The sequence below is a fragment of the Notolepis coatsorum genome (genome assembly GCF_963971535.1).
Source record: "Notolepis coatsorum genome assembly, chromosome: 17".
NCBI classification, from domain to species: domain Eukaryota; kingdom Metazoa; phylum Chordata; class Actinopteri; order Aulopiformes; family Paralepididae; genus Notolepis; species Notolepis coatsorum.
This window is the reverse complement of record NC_140181.1, coordinates 40,247,966-40,268,509: the sequence shown is the minus strand read 5'-3', so window position 1 is coordinate 40,268,509 and position 20,544 is coordinate 40,247,966. Positions and strand designations below refer to the sequence as shown.

At 43.1% G+C, this 20,544-nt stretch overlaps 1 protein-coding gene across 1 annotated transcript in view; it reads left to right on the top strand.

Annotated features, from left to right (window-relative positions):
* Positions 1 to 513: 513 nt before the first annotated feature.
* Positions 514 to 20,544, top strand: part of LOC311243851 (N-terminal EF-hand calcium-binding protein 1-like) — a gene marked incomplete at both ends in the record, with an annotated part of 96,258 nt that continues 76,227 nt past the window's right edge. The window contains one exon of the mRNA XM_084333223.1: positions 514 to 636. Coding sequence (XP_084189349.1) covers positions 514 to 636 — 123 coding nt within the window. The remainder of the gene's footprint in view (positions 637 to 20,544) is intronic.

The window sequence follows — 20,544 nt, the reverse complement described above, 5'->3', positions numbered from 1 at the left end:
CACACATTAGACCAAAACAAAAGATTAAACACAGCGCAGTACCAATATAAGGTATTTTGCCTAGAGGTCGCTGTTTGATGGCATTACAGATTGTATCTTTTAAAAAAGTATATCATAAACGTATCATAATCACAATTCTATCATCATTTATTTCACAAACAACCCTCTTCAACCCTATCGATTGCAGCTCGAGTGCGGTCATTTGACAGATGTGTGTTCATCAATATGCTCGCCAGCGGATGGTGCATTCCATAGAATTTTATGAATCGCTCCCTGGCTCGTCACGTAGAGAGAGAGGCGGAGTTTCACATGTTGCCAAATGAAATCGCTGTAACGTCGTTGAGGCACCAGGCAGCAGCATCAACACTGGTCCATCGTACGACGAGCAGCATCATCGGAGGAGCAGCGCAGTTGGAAAGGAAGGAAGGCTGTGCTCAATACACCCTGCTATACCACCGTTGCAAGGACAGTCATTCCGAAACGCACCAATTGCATCAAAATAAGAGTGTCAAAATGCTGGCGTGTACAGAAATAATTACTATGTGTCTTCAGTCTGCTAAGCATGAACACATGCGAAAACAGCAGGAGCTTGAGCTACAGAAGAGTCAAACCCAAGGGACGTCAATCTTTCAGGATGTAAGTAGTACCTAAACCTTCATCATTGGAACATGTGGTATGGTGTCGTGTGATTTTATTACCAGTATAGTCCAAGGGTTGTTTAGTTACCGGTACATTACACTGTCAAGCTGCATAGCCTATGTCCACAACAATGGGGGGTCGAAAAATCTAAATGCTATGATTTGCTTTTATCTTCAATGCATTGTCCTTCAGCTGGTTCGATATAAATGGTACATATGGAGTTAATAGACGTCAGTGGTCTTTTAGCCATATGTGGCCAACCATATTGGATTTGGAACCTATTATGTAAGAAAGGTGAGAGGGCTTGCCTATTAGTGCGTGAATAACATGCATTGTAGCCTGCATCAGCTGGATCATGGTATTTTGATGTAATTTCCACTGTTTTTCTATTATGTAATGTGATGTACCAATTTATACAACCATGTACTTTGAGTAATACCTAATTATTTGTCTTATTTAGGATGCCTTATTAGTAACAGACATTTTAAAGAGTCATGGCATTCATGCATGGGTGAGGCTGTTTTTCCTTTTCTTTGTGATATTTACTTAAACATAACATGCTCCTTAGTATACATGGGCCTCTTGATGCTGTATTAAAATTGTTATTAGGATTTCTTGCTTGCACAGCTCCCTCTGGATTTTGTGTTTATAGCCAGGAAAGCTCCACAACAAGGCACCTACATACTCTACTGTTCTCTTTCTTTGTCCATGAATAATTTACAGCTGCTCTGTTACTTAAATCCCTCCACATAAATGCAGTCCCATGCCTTCCAACCAGGTTATCTAGAGGACAGTGTTAGGTGTAGGTGCAACATGGCCTTTTAGAATCACCTTCATTAGCCATTTGGTTTTATTTGTTGAGCCTCTAGTTTTCCAATGAGATAGATTATATTCTAGAAGATATAAAACAATGTACTGTATTAGCTGTTACGTAATTTCCGTGCCACAGACTTCCTTCCAACTGAGTGGAAACAGAATCCTAGGCAGATTATTCCCAGCAAGGGGACATTAGAAATATAATCCTAGAGGCAGATTATTATCAAGCAAAGGGAACATTATACAGAATCCTAGAGGCAGATTATTGACAGCAATGGGAACATTAGACTGCAGTAAATGCACATTTTGGCGGAAATGCAATTTGCATTCATCCTCTGACTCCCAATACATGCTGGATAATCTGTAAACTGGCAACCCTGCATGAAACCCATTACAATGGTTTATGGATATCAATTTGTGCACAACAGCTGCATATAAGCAGTTTGTGAAAGGCAGCCTGCTTCTCAACACACAGCATTAATCCAACTCTGCTGCCATATGTTTTGTTGTGTTGAAGCCAAATCAATTATAGTGCAATTAGTCAAACAACAATTCAGTGTAATGAGTTTAGCTTGGGTGTCGTGCTCTATGCTTAGCCCTCCCAGTTAGCCTGCCTCCCAAGTTAGCCCTTCCAGTTACACCACAGCACAGTGCTGCACACAGTCCGTTCCATATAGGTTATTAGAGATGTACTGCTATCAGTGCTGGCTTTTTATTTTCTGCCTTATTCTCATAGAAAAATGCTAGAATTAATTCATTCAAATCTCAACTCAAATCTCACCTCTTCACCAAATGTATTCTTTTCTTTTCACTTAATTGTTCCTCTGATCTCCTTCCCTTAGTTTGCCCCCTCCATTGTTAAGTGCCTTGGGTTTCATGGAATAAATCCAATAAATTATTATTATTATTAATAGAAAAGGGTATATAGGAAGAACACATAGAACACATAGATCACATAGAACACATAGAAGTTCACCCAGAAACTGAAATGGAAAGTTTGACATGGCAGTTTGAATGGCTTGTAGTAGAAAATAAGTAACATTGGTGAACATATACAACTTAGTGGTTTTCACAAGGTGAATTACCAATGCTATGCCTAGTGACTTTCAAACTACTTTAAAGTCTCACTGAGTATTTACTATTTTCCACTCCATCTCAATATCATTGGCAGTATGAATGGCATTTAGTAAGGTAAGCTGGGATCAGTTGAAACACACTGTATACATCTACCAAGTACCAACACAACATTAGTAAGGTAAGATGGGATCAGTTGAAACACACCATATACATCTACCAACACAACATTAGTAAGGTAAGATGGGATCAGTTCAAACACACTGTATACATCTACAGTACCAACAACACCACATAGATGGGATCAGTTCAAACACACCGTATACACCTACCAACACCACATTAGTAAGGTAAGATGGGATCAGTTGAAACTCACTGTATACACCTACCAATACAACATTAGTTAAAAATGGCCAATCTTCGGTAATGGCTAGAGGTCATAATTAGACTGGTATGATCCTTTAATAAATTAGATATGGTCATTTAATAAATTAGACTGGTATGGTCCTTTATAGTATAAGTAGAATTACTTACTTTAAAAACTATAAGTGACGCAATTACAGTAATGAGAGTAAATGTAATTAGTTACTTTCCACACATCAAACAATGCTGATTTCCAAGAAAACATTGTCAAATTTCATGACCATTTTATAGTTGTTACCAACGATACTCCAGGACATCTGTCATTCTATCCAGTCAAGTTATGTAGCATGGGACTTAAACAACTATGCCAGGAATGTTCAGACAGAACATTCACTACCTAAACGGACAACGTATAACGTATGAAGTATATCACGCCATACAGTATGTACCTTAAGCATACTAATGCAAATACAACTGAGAGGGCATACATACCCTCATCTGCAGTTCTGCACCTTGACTTATTTACACTGCCTACTTGCTCATATGCGCATACTCAGAGTTAATTATATTGTTATACTGCCTATTTTTATTTTTACTTCCCCACTGTACTACTACTACTACTACTATTAATAATAAATTCAATTTGTAACGCACTTTACATTGTGCTACAGTACATAAAAGGAGATAAAGATTTTAAAAAAATAAACTGAATAAAAACAATTAAAATGAATAAAACAACCAATGAAATGGAAGAAACATTCAGATAAAAAAAAAATAATAATAATAATAATTATTATAAAAACACACAAGGTCGGTCCATTTAGGCAAATGCCTTAAATGTTTTTAGTCCCCTTTTAAAAGCCTCAACAGACTGTGGTGCTCTTAGATGGTCGGGGAGGGCATTCCACAGCCGAGGAGCAGCTGAGCAGAAGGCCCGGTTGCCCATGGTGAGGAGGTGTGTTTTGTGTATGGGTTTGAGTGGGTTTGAGTATCCAGAGCTGAGGGAGCGTGGAGGTTGGGGGAGCGATGAGTTCTTTTAGATAGGAGGGGGCTTTGCTGTGGATGCACTGATGAGTGAGGAGGGAGACCTTGTATTCAAGCCTGAAGGAGACGGGGAGCCAGTGTAGGGAATGGAGTACTGTAAGTATCTTGCTAGGGATCCCGACGAGCAGTGCGTTGCAGTAGTCAAGCCTCGAGGAGACAAAGGTGTGAACGAGTTTTCCCCGCTTCTGGCAAGGTGAGTGTGGGACAGAGTCTGGCTATATTTCTAAGGTGGAAGAATGAGGTTTTGCACAGGTGCTTAATATGGGAGTCAAAGGTCAGGTGGGGGTCCATTTTTATACCCATGTTAGTGATTACAGGTGAGAGGGGGAGGTTCTGGCTGTAAAAGGTGATGCTGGTTGTTGGGGATGATTTGATTTGGTGTGGGGTGCCGATTAGAATGGCTTCTGTCTTGGAGCTGTTTAGTTGCAGGAAATTGTGAGGTCAGTGTGGATGAAGGTGACGAAGGTGGTGACGGCAGGGGGGCAGAGGGGAGTGGGGCAGTCCTGAGGTAGAGTTGGGTGTCATCAGCTTGGCAATGGAAGGATATCCCATGCCAGCTGATGACACGACCAAGGGGGAGCATGTATAGTGTGAAGAGGGCCAAGGACGGAACCTTGGGGGACGCCGCAGGTGACAGGCTGTGTCCGGGAATTAGCGCCTCCCAAGGATACACACTCAGTTCTGTCAGTGAGGTAGGAGGTGAACCAGTGTAATGCCGAGTCGGAGAGTCCTATGGAGGAGTGAAGACGGTTGAGGAGGATGGTGTGGTCGACTGTGTCAAAGGCTGCTGACAAGTCCAGGAGGATGAGGAGGGAGGGGGAACCATTGTCAGCAGCCATCAAAAGGTCATTCGTGACCCTGACCAGCGCTGTTTCTGTGCTGTGGGCTGAGAGGAACCCTGACTGAAATTTCTCATATAAGTTATTATGTTTGAGGTGTTGGTGAAGTTGGGCGGCCACTACCTTTTCCTAATGGCTGTGGTGATGAGGGGACTTATGCTACTGTATATGGGTTTTTACAAGGGCTGTGGGGAAGGGGTCAAGGGTGCATGTGGATGGTTTCATCTTGGTGATGATGTCTTGTCCTCAACCTCTCGCTGTGAGATGTTGGCCAAGCAACGGAGAGGCTGGGAGATCCCTGGCTGTGGGGCGGCGGTCAGGGGAGGAGGAGTGAGAGAGAACAGAGCGGATGGTGTTTACCTTTGACCTGAAGGCGTCAAGGATGCTGTTGCACTGATCCTCTGTGGTGTCACTGTGAGTGGCTGATTGTGGTTTGAGGAGATTATTGATTGTGGAGAAAAGTTGCTTGGAATTACCGGGGCTGTTATTGATGATGTTGGAGTAGAATGTTGACTGTGCATCTCAGAGGGCCTTTGTATAGACCTTCCGATGGTCTCTGTACGCCTCTCTGTCGACAGTGAGCCCTGACACCTAGGAACGGAGTTCAAGGACACGGCCTGCTGCCTTAAATTTCCGCAGCTCACTGGTAAACCAGGGGGACGAGCGTGAGAAAGAGACTGTTTTCATTCACTGTACTATCTACTACATTTTATGACCTGTATCATGTCTTCTACTATCACCATGTACCTGTACCTCCCCTCCCCCCTCCCCCATGCTGCTATGATGCCTGAATTTCCCCAAGGGGATCAATAAAGGAATATCTTATCTTATCTTATCTTATGCCCTTGCCTGTAATGTTGTGCATCCTATGGCCTCCTTACCTGTAATGTAATGTATTAGATTATATGTCCTCTTTGCCAATATAATGCATTCGATTCTATGGTCTCTTCTCTGGTCTGTGAGCGTTGGTTGTACAGACAGGAGTTTGACCCCATTGACTTTGCACTGGTTTGGGGCTAAACGAGTATGAGGCAGTATACTCAGCATGGGCCCCGGTAAATGTCCGAATCCCCCCCCAACCGACCCCCTCCAATGTACAGTTTCTTCCCCTTCGAATGTACATTTTTTTTTTTTTTTATAATATCTCTTTTTCTTAAACAGTACTGTATATTTGTATGTCTTGTATGTCATAAACATCTTGATGAATTGAAAATGGAGGACCCTGATGTAAACAAGACGAAAGTCTTTTTCTGGTCTGCATCCTCTTAGCAGTTGTTTGTCTGTATTGTACCCATTCTACAATCTGTTAATACAGTTTTCAATCAATCAATCAATCAATCAATCAATCAATCAATCAATCAATCAATCAATCAATCAATCAATCAATGGATTGTGCTGAGAAATAACTCTACTCTGATCAAGTTCAATTTCAAGTTTCAAGTTTGTTTATTATTTGTCACAACAAAATACAGAATACTTTATGGTGAAATGCTTGTTTCTGTATGAGCCCCTGAGAGTGTGCTACATACAGTAAACAAAAGTAATTAAGAAGTAAGTAAAAATTAAGTAAAGGAATGTTCAGTCAATATACATACAATATACAATACAGAGTAAAATGAGTAACAGTGAGGTACAATGCAGAAATTAGATGAGGTACAAAACATAGGGTAGGGTGCCAATGAGGTATGAATGTAGTGCAAATCTCTTTAGTAATAGATAAATATAAAGTGTGTTAAAGTGTCTAAAGTGAGTAAAGTGAGTGGTAAGGTGAGTGTTTGTTTAAAGTGGGTGTGTACATGTGGATGTGTGTGCAGTGAGTGTAGATGATGGGTTGTTACTAGGGATGCTCGATATTGGCTTTTTTACCGATATACCGATATTGTCCAACTCTTAATTTCCGATACCGATATCAACCGATATCAACCGATACCGATATATGCAGGGTTCCCCCCCCCCCCAAAAAATTGAATAATTTTAGGTAATTAACATTACATATCTCTTGTTGTGGAATTAACACAACATTATGCATACTTTTGACAATAAATAAAACCAGAATTTGTTCTTACTTGCTTGCCTGGGTAAATAAAGGTTATAGAAATGTTATTTTTTTTTTGAAAACCGATACCGATATTTTCCGATATCACATTTTAATGCCGATATCGGCCGATAATATCGGTAGGCCGATAATATCGGACATCCCTAGTTGTTACATAGTGTCATTGGCATTGAGCATCCTGATGGCCCGATAGAAGCTCCTTCTGAGTCTCTTTGTACTGGCCATGAGACTCCGGTAGCGCTCTTGCCTGACCGCAGCAGTTCAGTTGATCAACATCATCGTTGATAATTAAGAAATAGGGCTAGAGTTCCAAAAATCGGAGTAATTCCTCTCAGGTTAGTGTTACCGTAAGGGTTAGGTTTATAAATAATAATAATAAAAAAGTTTATGGACAGTAAGTTCACCCAGTATGATCCTGTCTATTTGGTGCCTGGCTTTTATGGAATCCATGAAACATGGCAGCCATTTTATGGTGTACCCATAACATAAGGCTGTGTACCCCAGCCTAATGAACGTTCATGAATATTCATTTGAATGGGAATTGCTGTTTTATCAATTCCAGTGTGGGCAGAACACAGTGACTAGTCTACCCAGACGTTTGCCTTCATTTTCCTTATATCTTTTTGTATTACTGCAAATTCAACATGGGAGTTTAGAGGTGAGACACAATATTTACAGTAAACCCAGAATAGATAACAGTGTTGTATGTAGAGTATGACCAGTCTTACTAACATTTGTTCCTAATGTGTGCTCAGTGTGCTCAGTGATGATGACACGACACAAATAATTATTACTCTTGTGTGTCGTGTCGAACAAATGTAACGTTAGCGCCCACCACATCTACACGAACGTCTACACAACATAAGAGTTGTTTGTAGGTCGGAAATGATGGAATAGATTTACCAACAAAAAAAGGTGTTTAACCTGCCCATACCTTATTAAAAGCGAAAGTATAGACGCAGCACGGATAACTTGTGCTTCCATTCAAACAGACGGCAACAGTGCAACACACGTGACGTCAAGTCTCGCTCGCGTGAGACTTCCTCTCTAGATACTCTACCTGGCCAGGGTACTCCTGGGTCCTAGTGCCCCCCCAGTTACACTATATGTCATGCACATGTATTTTATATGTTAATAAAATTGCATTTATCTTTAGTCCTAATTCTGTCACTGTTTGATGTCACAAAGAAGGGTGTATCCGAAAGCTGCCTACAACATTTGTAACATGTGATGAAAAAGTAAACAAATAATTAACTGTATTAGACATTTGTTAATGATGAATATGTGAGGTTCGCCTCTTCCCTGGACCTTTAATTCCTGTTCCCTGGACCTTTGATTCCCTGTCTCCTCACCTCTCCAGCCCCCACCCTCGCGTTCGTTTACTCTCGTCTGCTCTTCAGCAGCCCACACCCTTGGACTACCTGTCATTATGTGTTTGATTGGTCCGTGCCGAACACACACTTCTAGTCAAGTATCAATTACTATCTCGCACCTGATGTGTGTTCTAATTAGCGCCCCAGTGGGCTTTAAATAGCTCGATCTTCCCCCCAGTCCTCGTCGGGTCGTTCTGCAAACTCCTACGGGAGATTCTCTATCTGTAAGCTCCTACGGGAGATTCCCTATCTGTCTGTATGCTGTTTCATCTCCGGCGTGAGACGAGGTGCAAGCCTTCGCCACCTGTCGCCGTTTGCCTGGAGTGGGACACAGTACTGCGCTCTCTAATTCTCTACGGGAGGTATTCCAGTGTTCCACTCCAGACCCCGCGCCAGATGCGCTCTCCGAACCGGCGCGTTCTCCAAGCAGACGCGCACCACTCCAGACCCCGCGCCAGATGCGCTCTCCGAACCGGCGCGTTCTCCAAGCAGACGCGCACCACTCCAGACCCCGCGCCAGATGCGCTCTCCGAACCGGCGCGTTCTCCAAGCAGACGCGCACCACTCCAGACCCCGCGCCAGATGCGCTCTCCGAACCGGCGCGTTCTCCAAGCAGACGCGCACCACTCCAGACCCCGCGCCAGATGCGCTCTCCGAACCGGCGCGTTCTCCAAGCAGACGCGCACCACTCCAGACCCCGCGCCAGATGCGCTCTCCGAACCGGCGCGTTCTCCAAGCAGACGCGCACCACTCCAGACCCCGCGCCAGATGCGCTCTCCGAACCGGCGCGTTCTCCAAGCAGACGCGCACCACTCCAGACCCCGCGCCAGATGCGCTCTCCGAACCGGCGCGTTCTCCAAGCAGACGCGCACCACTCCAGACCCCGCGCCAGATGCGCTCTCCGAACCGGCGCGTTCTCCAAGCCGACGCGCCCCACTCCAGACGTCTAGCCTGCGCCCTCCTACTCCATCCCTGTAAGCAGCTCTGGCCCTAGTCTCCCCTGTTGGCTTCTTTGTTAGCTCCCCTGTTAGCTTCCCTGTTAGCTCCCCTGTTAGCCCTTGTTAGTTCCCCTGTTGACTCCCCTGTTTAGCTTCCCTGTTAGCTCCCCTGTTAGCCTGTTGACTCCCCTGTAGCTTCCTTGTTAGCCTCGTTTAGCTCCCCTGCAGCTTGCTAGGCCTCTACTACCAGCATGGCCCCAGTCTGCTAGCTTAGCCCCGGCTGCTAGCACAGCCTCTATGTTAATGCAGCCCTTGCAGCTAGCATAGGCCCTGTAGCTAGCCATGCCCAGGCAGCTAACCCGGTCCCTCTGCATGGCCTCCACTTTTTGTGTAGTTTTTCTCCCACTGCTAGGACTGCCCCTTCAGCTAGCAAGGTCAGTTTTCTCCCACTGCTAGGACTGCCCCTTCAGCTAGCAAGGTCAGTTTTCCCCACTGCTATGACTGCCCCTTCAGCTAGCAAGGTCAGTTTTCTCCCACTGCTAGGACTGCCCCTTCAGCTAGCAAGGTCAGTTTTCCCCACTGCTAGGACTGCCCCTTCAGCTAGCAAGGTCAGTTTTCTCCCACTGCTAGGACTGCCCCTTCAGCTAGCAAGGTCAGTTTTCCCCACTGCTAGGACTGCCCCTTCAGCTAGCAAGGTCAGTTTCCCCACTGCTAGGACTGCCCCTTCAGCTAGCAAGGTCAGTTTTCTCCCACTGCTAGGACTGCCCCTTCAGCTAGCAAGGTCAGTTTTCTCCCACTGCTAGGACTGCCCCTTCAGCTAGCAAGGTCAGTTTTCCCCACTGCTAGGACTGCCCCTTCAGCTAGCAAGGTCAGTTCCCCACAGCTAGGACTGTCCTTCCAGCTAGCTTGTTCTCTCATGCTGGTCCAGCCCTGTCTGCCAGCCTAGCTCCGGCAGCTAACGCAGCCTCTATGTTAATGGAGCAGTACAGCTAGCATAGGCCCTGTAGCTATCAGTGCCCTGGCAGCTACCCTTTCCCTCTGCTAGCCCCTTCCCTGTTCCCCTCTCCAGTGCCCCTGTTCCAGCCCTGTCTGCTAGCCTAGCTCCGGCAGCTAGCGCAGCCTCTATGTTAATGTAGCCGTACAGCTAGCATAGGCCCTGTAGCTATCAGTGCCCTGGCAGCTACCCTTTCCCTCTGCTAGCCCCTTCCCTGTTCCCCTCTCCAGTGCCCCTGTTCCAGCCCTGTCTGCTAGCCTAGCTCCGGCAGCTAGCGCAGCCTCTATGTTAATGTAGCAGTACAGCTAGCATAGGCCCTGTAGCTATCAGTGCCCTGGCAGCTACCCTTTCCCTCTGCTAGCCCCTTCCCGGTTCCCCTCTCCAGTGCCCCTGTCCCTCGCCCTGTCCAAGGCCTTAACCCTGTTTTCTCTGTCCCTGTCTCCAGCCCGCCCCCGCGGGCCTCTGTTCCCGGTTCCCCTCTCCAGTGCCCCTGTCCCTCGCCCTGTCCAAGGCCTTAACCCTGTTTTCTCTGTCCCTGTCTCCAGCCCGCCCCCGCGGGCCTCTGTTCCTGTTTCCCCTCTCCAGTGCCCCTGTTTCCTGCCCTGTCCCTTGCCCTGGCCCTGTCCTTTAGCCTTTCCCTTAGCCTTCCCCTTAGCCAGCTCGCCTCTTAAAGGCACATTGCCCTTTTCCCTAGTTCTTGTTTTCCAGTGTTTTTTGTTCTCCCTTAAAGGGACAGTGCCGCTTTTCTGTTGTATTCAATAAATGCCCAGTTCTTGGCTTACTCTCATACCTGTCTTGTGTTGTGCGATTGGGGTCGGTTACAAACCATAACAGAATAGGCTTCACTTCAGATTGGCCCCCACGATAGCATCTGCAAATGATTTATAAATGTTTTATGAATGTCAAACAACAACAAATCATTTGTTGAACATGAAAAATAAATGGAGATACACTATAGTTGTTTTTTCATATCTATTTTTCAAAGCATCTACAATGTGTTACTACACATTAAACAACATTATTTAATGATGAACAAATCAAGTACAAACAATGCTGATAATGCGTTATAAATAATGTAGAACTAATCTGTAAATGTTATACAAATATAGTTATAAATGATTTAATAATCATTTATGAATGTATATAAATGGTTTGTTCATGATTAGTTCATTATCTACAAATACCTTATAAATGTATTATAACAGGGTGTTATTATAAAGTGCTACCAAAATGTATATTAATAATAATAATTATAAATATTGTGTTTCTGTTGTACCGAACTCGTACCGAACCGTGACCCCAATACCGAGGTACGTACCGAACCGTGGCTTCTGTGTACCGTTACACCCCTAATGTGTTCTACCCCAAAATGCCCTGAGTGGGAGGGTAGTTTATTTACCAGTGTTGTGGCTATGTTTGTGAAGAAAATGTTTAAGTAATTGGCCACATCCAGCTTGTCTGTGATGAGCGTGTTATGTAAGGGATAATGTATAGCTACGAGGTCATTGTTGCAAAATAATTGACAGACACAGAGTTTAGAATACCGAGGCGCCTTGCCGAGGTGTTCTAAACGTAGTGAAGGTCAATTATTCTGCGACAATGACAGAGTATAGGCTATTATCCCGCTTATTACATGGCTAACTTACTAACAATATACCTAATTCATTTTACACCATCGACAAGACGAGATCAAATGCAGACGCAGTTGTTGTGTGGCTCCGCTGTCATTATTATTATCGCCGGCAGCCGGCAGGTGTGTCTGATTGCACTGATGCAGTGTGTGTCAGTGGGCTTGATTTCTGCAGCTGCGAACAGCGGTCATTATTGCTTGGCAGAGGTTCGTTATCGAGTAATAACGGACCTCTGCCGAGCGCTATTGACCAATCACAATCAAGCATTTCGGTGAATGTTAAAACGCCAGGTAATAACTGTCTTTATGTTTATGTTTGAAAATCTGGTTTTAAGTTTTTTACTGCAGCCTAGTTGATTATTGAGTAATTTCCAAAGTTCACAGGGTTTATTTTTGTTTTCCTCAATTTAGTCATTGATGAAATAATTTTTTGCAATTTTGATCATGGAGTTTACGTAATTTCTTAGTCTGTTTCTTTGCAGTTTGAGTTCAGTCACGTGGGCTTGGAGTTCACTGCTCAAGCTTTTGGTAAGCTTTGACTGACTTTTACGAAACTCAGAGCATTTTTTTCTCTGGTTTTCATAGTGGTCAATATTTCTGTGTGCATCCACGGCTCAGCGCGATTTTTTACCCTGGTGGTTCTTAGGGGGGCCATGTCGTTTAGTATTGTTGATCATTTGGTTTTGAAACCAAGCCATGTTTCTTCAACTAGTGTACCACTGAGCTCTTCTGACCAGTCCAGGCTCTCCAGTTATAGGTTAAAGGCCTCGCTAGAGTAGGTTTTGAGGTCTCTAGATGTGACTGTTTTGTGCCAGCCGGCCTTTTGTTTTAGCTTTTTGCGGGTACAGAATATCATATAATGATCGCTTAACCCGCATGCTATAACCCCCTTTACTGGTATGCCGTTGCTGACGATCAGAGCATCAAAACCCCCCCCCCCCCCCCCCTTGATGCATTCATGATGAAACATAATATTAATACCTAATATATACCTTTGATTTGGAAATAGTAACATGTCCAAACGCCTTTAGAAAAATTCACATAGCGCTCCATAACGCAGCTTCCAGGAATTTGCCCGGATCACTCTGAAACTATACAATATTCACCACGGGATAACACGCGAACGTATACATGAAAAAATTTACTATTTTTTACATGTTGGACGAGCGATAGTGACTGTCAAATGAGCCATAGTATTGTCTCCATAGCTATAATATAGAATATAGATATAGCTCTGCAAACATTGAAAATGCCTATCTTTTAGCGTGGCCCATTGACTACAGGATAATAGCTGGCGCGAATGAGTTAATATATATTTGTATGTTGTATGTTATTAACTGTTTTACATACTTGTTTTAATTGATTGATCTCTTGTTGTGTATCTTTCATTATTTTGAATCTTCTTAAGTTATTTTAAACCGTATTCAACATTGTTGTAAATTATATATAATATATTTTATTCAGTCGATGACTTGTGACAAGACCTCTAGTTACAGTTGTGTGTCAACATTCCAATGTGGCTTTGAGGATATATTGGTAGGCGGTGCTAGCACTCACATCAATTAGATTAATGCTCGACTGATCTGCGAAGAGACATTTTATTGTCACACGTAAAGGGTAAGTTCGCTATGCGGTGTGAAGTGAATAGAGGAGACAGATTCAGTCAAGCCATAAAAACCACTGAATAAAAAATCAACAATCATCAGTTAATTCATCTATAATATATATTGATGTCTATTGTCATCATCATCATCATCATCATCACATCATCATCATCATCATCATCATCATCATCATCATCATAAAAAGGTGCCACATGACTAGACATAAAACTCTGAATCTGAATCTGGTCTCTGTTACATTGCAGCACGTGGCTGTTGTGTTTTCTTTCTCATTATGTTATTGTATACACTGTAAATATTAATTAATTGCACAATATATATTTCACTTTCTTCCACCTCATTTGTTGTTGGCATTCTTCCCTTTGTTCATTTATCCCTGGTTACATCACATAGATTTTTGACATTAGTTATGTTAGTTAGAAAACATCAATCACTCAATCGATCTATCTACAACATGTTGGTGAATGAGTACACTCTCAAAAAACACCTAAGGGAGACTGCAACTCGAAACTGGCTCCTGTAAATGTCCGAACACAACCCCCTCCAATGTACAGTAAATTACCAAGTATGGTCTTGTCAATAATCCAATGTACAGTTTTGTTTGTACAGTTGTACAGTGTCCCCCACCCACCCCTCCTACCCAACCCCCCCCCCCCCCCCCCCCCACTCCTACCCAACCACCTCCAATGTACAGTCCCCCCCACCCCCACCTACCCAATCCAATGTACAGTTTCTACGTCAAATGTATATACTCTTTTTTTTTTCTGGACTCTTTTTGTATCACAAACAGTACTGTAATTGCAAATCTGGTATGTCATAAATGTATAGATGTAGCAGTACTGTCTATCTGTATGTCATGTATGTCATATATGTTACGATGAATTGAAAATGGGGGACCCTGATGTAAACAAGATGAAAGTCTTTCTCTGGTCTGCATCCCCTTAACAATTGTATGTATTGAGCTGTACTGTACTGTACCCATTCTGCAATCTGTTAATAAAGTTTTCAATCAATCAATCAATCAATACAGACCTGAACGTATATCAAGCATCAACATCATACACAACTCCATCCTTTACCCGTATTTTTTCACCTACAGCACAATGGGACAATAGACCTAAAGGACAGTGAATCTGCCACGCTGTTTTCTTGATTTTATGGACTGATTCCCAGTAGGTTTCCTCTGAGGCCTCTTATGTCGGATGCTTGTGCAAGAATCAAGAATCAAGAGGTTTATTTGTCAGGGCATACAGTGAAATGCGGGTGGTCATGCCCGCATTGATTGTTAAAAATACAATAATAAAATAGAATAAAATAGGCATCGAAAAAAGAAAGTAGAAAAAATAAAATAGATAAGACACAAGATATGCATGGTAAAAAAAAGACATGCTAGGTTCCTGAGAAACTGGTTCTTATATGGGTGAGCAGCAGGACTTTGTAGTTGATCCGGGATGAGACGGGGTGCCAATTTAGTGAGTGGAGGGGTGGGGTTATGTGCTCATATTTACGGACTCTCATCAGGATCCTGGCAGCGCTGTTTTGGATGTATTGCAGCTTTTGGATGCTCTTGCCAGGAATCCTGATGAAGAGTCCGTTACAGTAGTCCAGTCTTGAGGAGACAAAGGCATGGACAAGCTTCTCTGCATCTGCATCTGACAGGGTTAAAGTGGGACGGAGTTTGTAGATATTTCTTAGGTGATAGAATGAGGTCTTGCAGAGGTGTTTTATGTGAATGTTGAAGGTCAGGTGGGGGTCAAACCGAATCCCCGATTTGTGACTGAGGGGGAGAGGGGGATGATCTGGCCATCAAAGGTGAGATGGGATATGGGTGAAGACTGTCAATGAGTGCCAATGAGAAGTGCCTCGGTTCTTTTGCTGTTTATTTGGAGGAAGTTGCTGTTCATCCATGCCTTTATCTCCTCAAGACAGGTGGTGAGGCATGGCAGAGCTGCAGAGGGGTTTGGGGCAGTTTTTTATGTAGAGTTGTGTGTCATCGGCATGACAGTGGAAGGACATTCCATGTCTGCCGATGACACGGCCGTGGGGGAGCATAGGTGATGAAGAGGATGGGACCAAGAACCGACCCCTGTGGAACACCACAGGTGACAGGGAGTAGCCTGGACTTGTATCCTCCCAGTGAGACATATTCAGTCCTGCCTAAGAGGTAGGACTGGAACCACTGCAATGCATGGTCTGACAGTCCAACAGTGTAGTGTAGGCGCTTCAGGAGGATGGTGTGGTCCACAGTGTAAAATGCTGCTGTCAGGTCGAGGAGGATGAGGAGTGATGGTGATCCTGCGTCAGCGGTCATTAGCAGGTAATTTGTCAACCTGAGCAGAGCTGTTTCCATGCTATGGGCTGAGCGAAAGCCTGACTGGAACTTTTCTAACAGGGTGTTATTTTATAAGGTGGTCCTGGAGCTGGGAGGCAACTACCTTTTCCAATACCTTGGCCAAGAAGGCAAGGTTTGAAATTGGCCTGTTGTTGGCAAGAACCTCCGGGTCCAGGGTGGGCTTCTTGAGGGGGAGGGGGCGGATGATGGCAACTTTGAGGGCAGATGGGATAAGGCCAGTTTGAAGGGAGAGGTTAACAGTCTAGGTCACGGGTGGGCAATTATTTTTCCCGGGGGGCCGAATGAGCAACTGAAAATATGTTGGAGGGCCGGGCCAAAATTCCAAACTCAATTATGCATAATATACATTTTATTTCTATATAAAAAGCAGTAAATGGCATTGTTTTGACCCCTGGTAAGAGTGTATGTTATTATTTGGCAATTAAAAGGTGAGGTTAGCTTTCAAAAATATAATTTATTCAAATAGAATTTATTTCCAAAATGATAAACAAAATGTGAAACATTAATAACAAAGGGCATGTATGAAAATGTGCTATACAAATAAAGTTATTATTTTGAGTTATTATACTATTGAAACAAGGATTTTCTTAGCTTTCTAAAGACATCACATCATCTTATAGCCAAAATAAACAAGACATGTCACTAGTGATGCACGATATATCGGCCGCCGATATAATATCGGCCGATATGGCAATTTTTTTAGGTATCGGTCCGATATCAAGATAGGGCCGATATAATTTTTTTTTATACATGTTTTGGCCTTAAATATTTTCAAAATATCAGTCATTTCTGAAAATAAGTTACAAAAGTAAAAGAATTCAGCGTTTTGGAAAATAGCTCTTTATTTGATTATCATAAAAAAGTGTTTTCTATACAGAGATATCGACATCGGTAAATATCGGTATCGGCCAGAACAGCAATATTAATATGGTTATCGGTAGGGATGGGTATCGTTAGGATTTTATCGATACTACTACTCCTATCGATACTGCTTAACGGTTCGGTACTTTATCGATACTCTTATCGGTTCTTTTTGATAATTTTTTTATGATTTTTATATTTGCAGTTGAGAGCATTGGTCATCTCCCTACAGTAAAGATTAGAAATGATTGAATTATTGTAAATGTGTGTGGAGTGGTGGGAATAGCTGCTTCAATAATAACTTATAACAACAACAGACAAGTTAGACAACTATGTATACAAAAAAAACGATATACACTGAATGATTAGTTGTTACCTAAAGTCCTTGGACTCCACTGTAGAGAACGGGTGCAGGCCTTTGACAACAAACTTTGTCACAGCCCTGTGACACTCGTTCACCCTATCCTCTGTCATCTTTCCTCTAGCTGCTAGGGAGAAAGGACTTTGGGTGGTGGAGGTAGAGGGAGGATGTGTGGTGGGCTCACTGGCCTGGGACACATTGGTGGCTGACCTCAGCTTGACGATCTATAAAAAGTTTTTAGATTGTAGTATTTGTAGCTAAACAATTATTTTGTTTATTAGCCTATTTGTAATAATTCGTTATTAGCCTAGGAAACTCCGTATCTTGGCTTACCGGCTGCAGTGGACGTGGATGCAGATGAACCACTGCGCGCAAGGCAGTCGAATACGGCGCATTTCTGCACACTAATATAGTGTTTTGCAAACAAATGTTTTGATAGATTGCTCGTATTGCCACCCTTACTGGCAAATGTTTTGTTGCACTTGTGAACGCTTCGCTCTATCCGCCATCACGACTCAGTCCATGCAGAGCTGTCTGTGTCTGTGTGCAGCGCGTGTCGGCACGGAGACAGCGCTGAGATGCTTCCAGCTGCAGCACATCAGGTGTGCGGGGCTTGTATGTGCGGGGCTTGTAAGCGCTGCTGTCTGACGTGCTGCAGCTGCATACTATTGACAGCGCTTTCATTAAGGAGTACCCGTATGTATGTGTAGCGCGACTCGCGAGGAGTGTGTGTAATAATGACTCGCTGCTTCTCGTGCAGAGACAGAGAGAGGAGAGATCGTTCGCAACTTTTAAATAATAATAATAATAATAATAATTTCTCTAGAGTATCGATAGCAGTACCGAGGACGTCGGAGCTTATAAATACTCCGGTATTTTCTAATATAGTACCGGTTCCCGTTTAAAACCGGGGTCCGGGGGGCATCCCTAGTTATCGGTATCGGCCACAATTTTCACATCGGTGCATCACTACATGTCACTGAACTGTGTAAAGAAAAGTGTCCCAGTTTTGTAGCCTTTTTTACTTTACATGCCTATATTAAACATTTAATGTTTTCAGAACTGTGCAAAAAAAAGAAAAGAAAAAAGTTCAAGTGTCCCATTTCACTTGTTATATTTCCACATTTTAGTGTTCTTCAGTTCTTTTTTTTTCATTCAGTGTGATAAATCCAGTCTCTGTTGAGCTTTAACAAGTCCATCAAAGTCAGGTTGCATGTCTGAGGTGGAGATGCGAAGCACAGCTGCCAGATGTTCATCAGTGAGAGAGGATCTGTACCTGGACTTGGTAAACGTCATGACTGAGAATGTCTGTTCACATATGTAGGTGGATCCAAAGAGAACCAACATCTTCTGAGCATGTCTCCTCATGTTTGGAAAGTTCTCCTCCTTGAGAGCAGAGTAGAACTCTAGCAGTGATGCTGACTTAAAGTGCTCTTTCAGTAGTGAATCAGACTGCAGGTCAATGAGTTCAAGCTGAACATCAGTGGGTGCACGATCAACACTGCAGGTAAAGGGAGAGGAAACCAGCTGCATTTCATCCTCAACCTTTTTGAAATCTTGAAAACGCCTTGAAAATTCATCATGCAGTGCTCCTAACATGGATGAGTACCTGTGCCGGTGATCATCTGATGGTTTGACTTCTTTCAGGGTTTTCATGTGTTCGAGATTGTTGCTGCCTAGTTGCCTTGAAATGAATTGCAAATAATTTTTTTTTAATCTACCTACCTCAGTTGTGAAAAAAACCCACACTTTCGACAGTTTTCGGCTTGCCATTGCCCCAACTGCTTTGTTGTTGAATCAAGTAAAATCCTAGGTAAGCGTATTTTGTGCGTGTGAACGTTGACATGAAAAGAAAAAATGTAAAAAAAAATTAAATATTATAATTTTCTTTCTTTTTTTTCTTATCATGTAATCTTTCGCGGGCCGTACAATGCCCAGGTCTGGTCTAGGTGGTGATTGGGCTGATGCTGGGGATGTATGACTTGAGCAGGGCAGTTGGAATGGGATCCAGGGTGCAGGTGGATGGTTTCATTCCTCTGAGAGTTATTTCAAATTCAATGTGGCTCTGCTGAACCTCAGTGAAACAGTGGATGTTTCTATGGTCTAGGTATGTTAAGATGTTTCCTACTGTATGGTATATTAGGTATCTTATGGTGTTTATATGGTCTATTAGGTGGTGTAGTGGTTAACACTGTCGCCTCACAGCAAGAAGGTCCAGGGTTCGATTCCCGCTTGGGGACCAGGTTTCCATGATGCCAGGTATCCAGGTGGGGTATCTCCCAGGCCTTTCTGTGTGGAGTTTGCATGTTCTCCCCGTGCTCGCAAGGGTTTCCCCCCGATAAGATAAACCCAATGGAAAAACATGCACAACAACAGATCGCTAACGCTGTGGCGTCCTTGACGAAGACGGACAGGAGCACTTGGATTGGTCCCCTGGCGCGGCTCACGTTGACGCCTGTCTGCTCCCGGCTGCCCTTGGGGGGGAAGGACGACGGGATGGGTTAATCGCAGAGACGAATCGCATCAGCGATCCTACAGACAATGCATGCGTGTGTGTTCCGGTGTGTGTGTGTGTGTTGAGGATAATTGCCAATGCCAATTAAAGACCTCTGAGCAGGTCCTGCATTATAAAAAGGTATCTAACATGTTTCCTATGGTCAATTTAGATATCTTAATATGTTTCCTATGGTCTATTAGTTCATTAGGTATTTGGTTTTAATTCTTTGTTTATGTAAATTCCTAAAACTCCATGTTCATCCTCACCATACTGATTATTCAAAACAACTTTTCATTCACTTTTCAAACAACATTTCACTGATCTGTGGAATAGGTGTCCGTGGGATGACATCACATAGAGGACAATACTCTCAATAACTCAAATACATGAATACGTTTGCAGATTATGTGCATGATCATAAATCTAAATGTTGTGCCCTGCTCTGTAAAATGCTATAAGTGCATGGTACCAACGCTGGGCCATAATTCAATGTGATCATTTATCGTCTTTCAATGGGATCATATTTAGTTGAAAACACAGTATCAAGATATTCTGTTGTCTGAATTGACAATAACAAGCACTTGATAATAACAATTATTTCTCACATTTGATCTAAAATATTTGTAAGGGAACATCATCTGCAGTTTCTTGTTGTATGTCATTTACAGTTCAGTGAGATCAACGTCAACTGGATTACATAACACTTGTGATTTCACACACGTGAACAGATATCATGATGTGTATATCGGTATAGAGAAAAGGTCCTTATTGATTATTGTGATATTGATTTCTTCACTGTGAAAATGGACAAGGAGGATGGCATCAATAAAGGAAGCTATAATTTGTTCATTGTTCATTGTCTTCCCAGATAACTTAAATACAATCCTTTGTTACTCCACACAAATCCCATTTAAATGTGTCTGTATACAACCATGCAGTATCACTGCAGTTGGTTTCCTAAGATCACTTTGTGAAGCTCACAAAGCTCTGTGTTCAGTAAATCTCGCTTCTATGAAAGGTACAATGTTGTTTTAAATGGAATGCTAGAGGAGCATGTCGAGGCCCTCACACCCCAGTGGGCTTG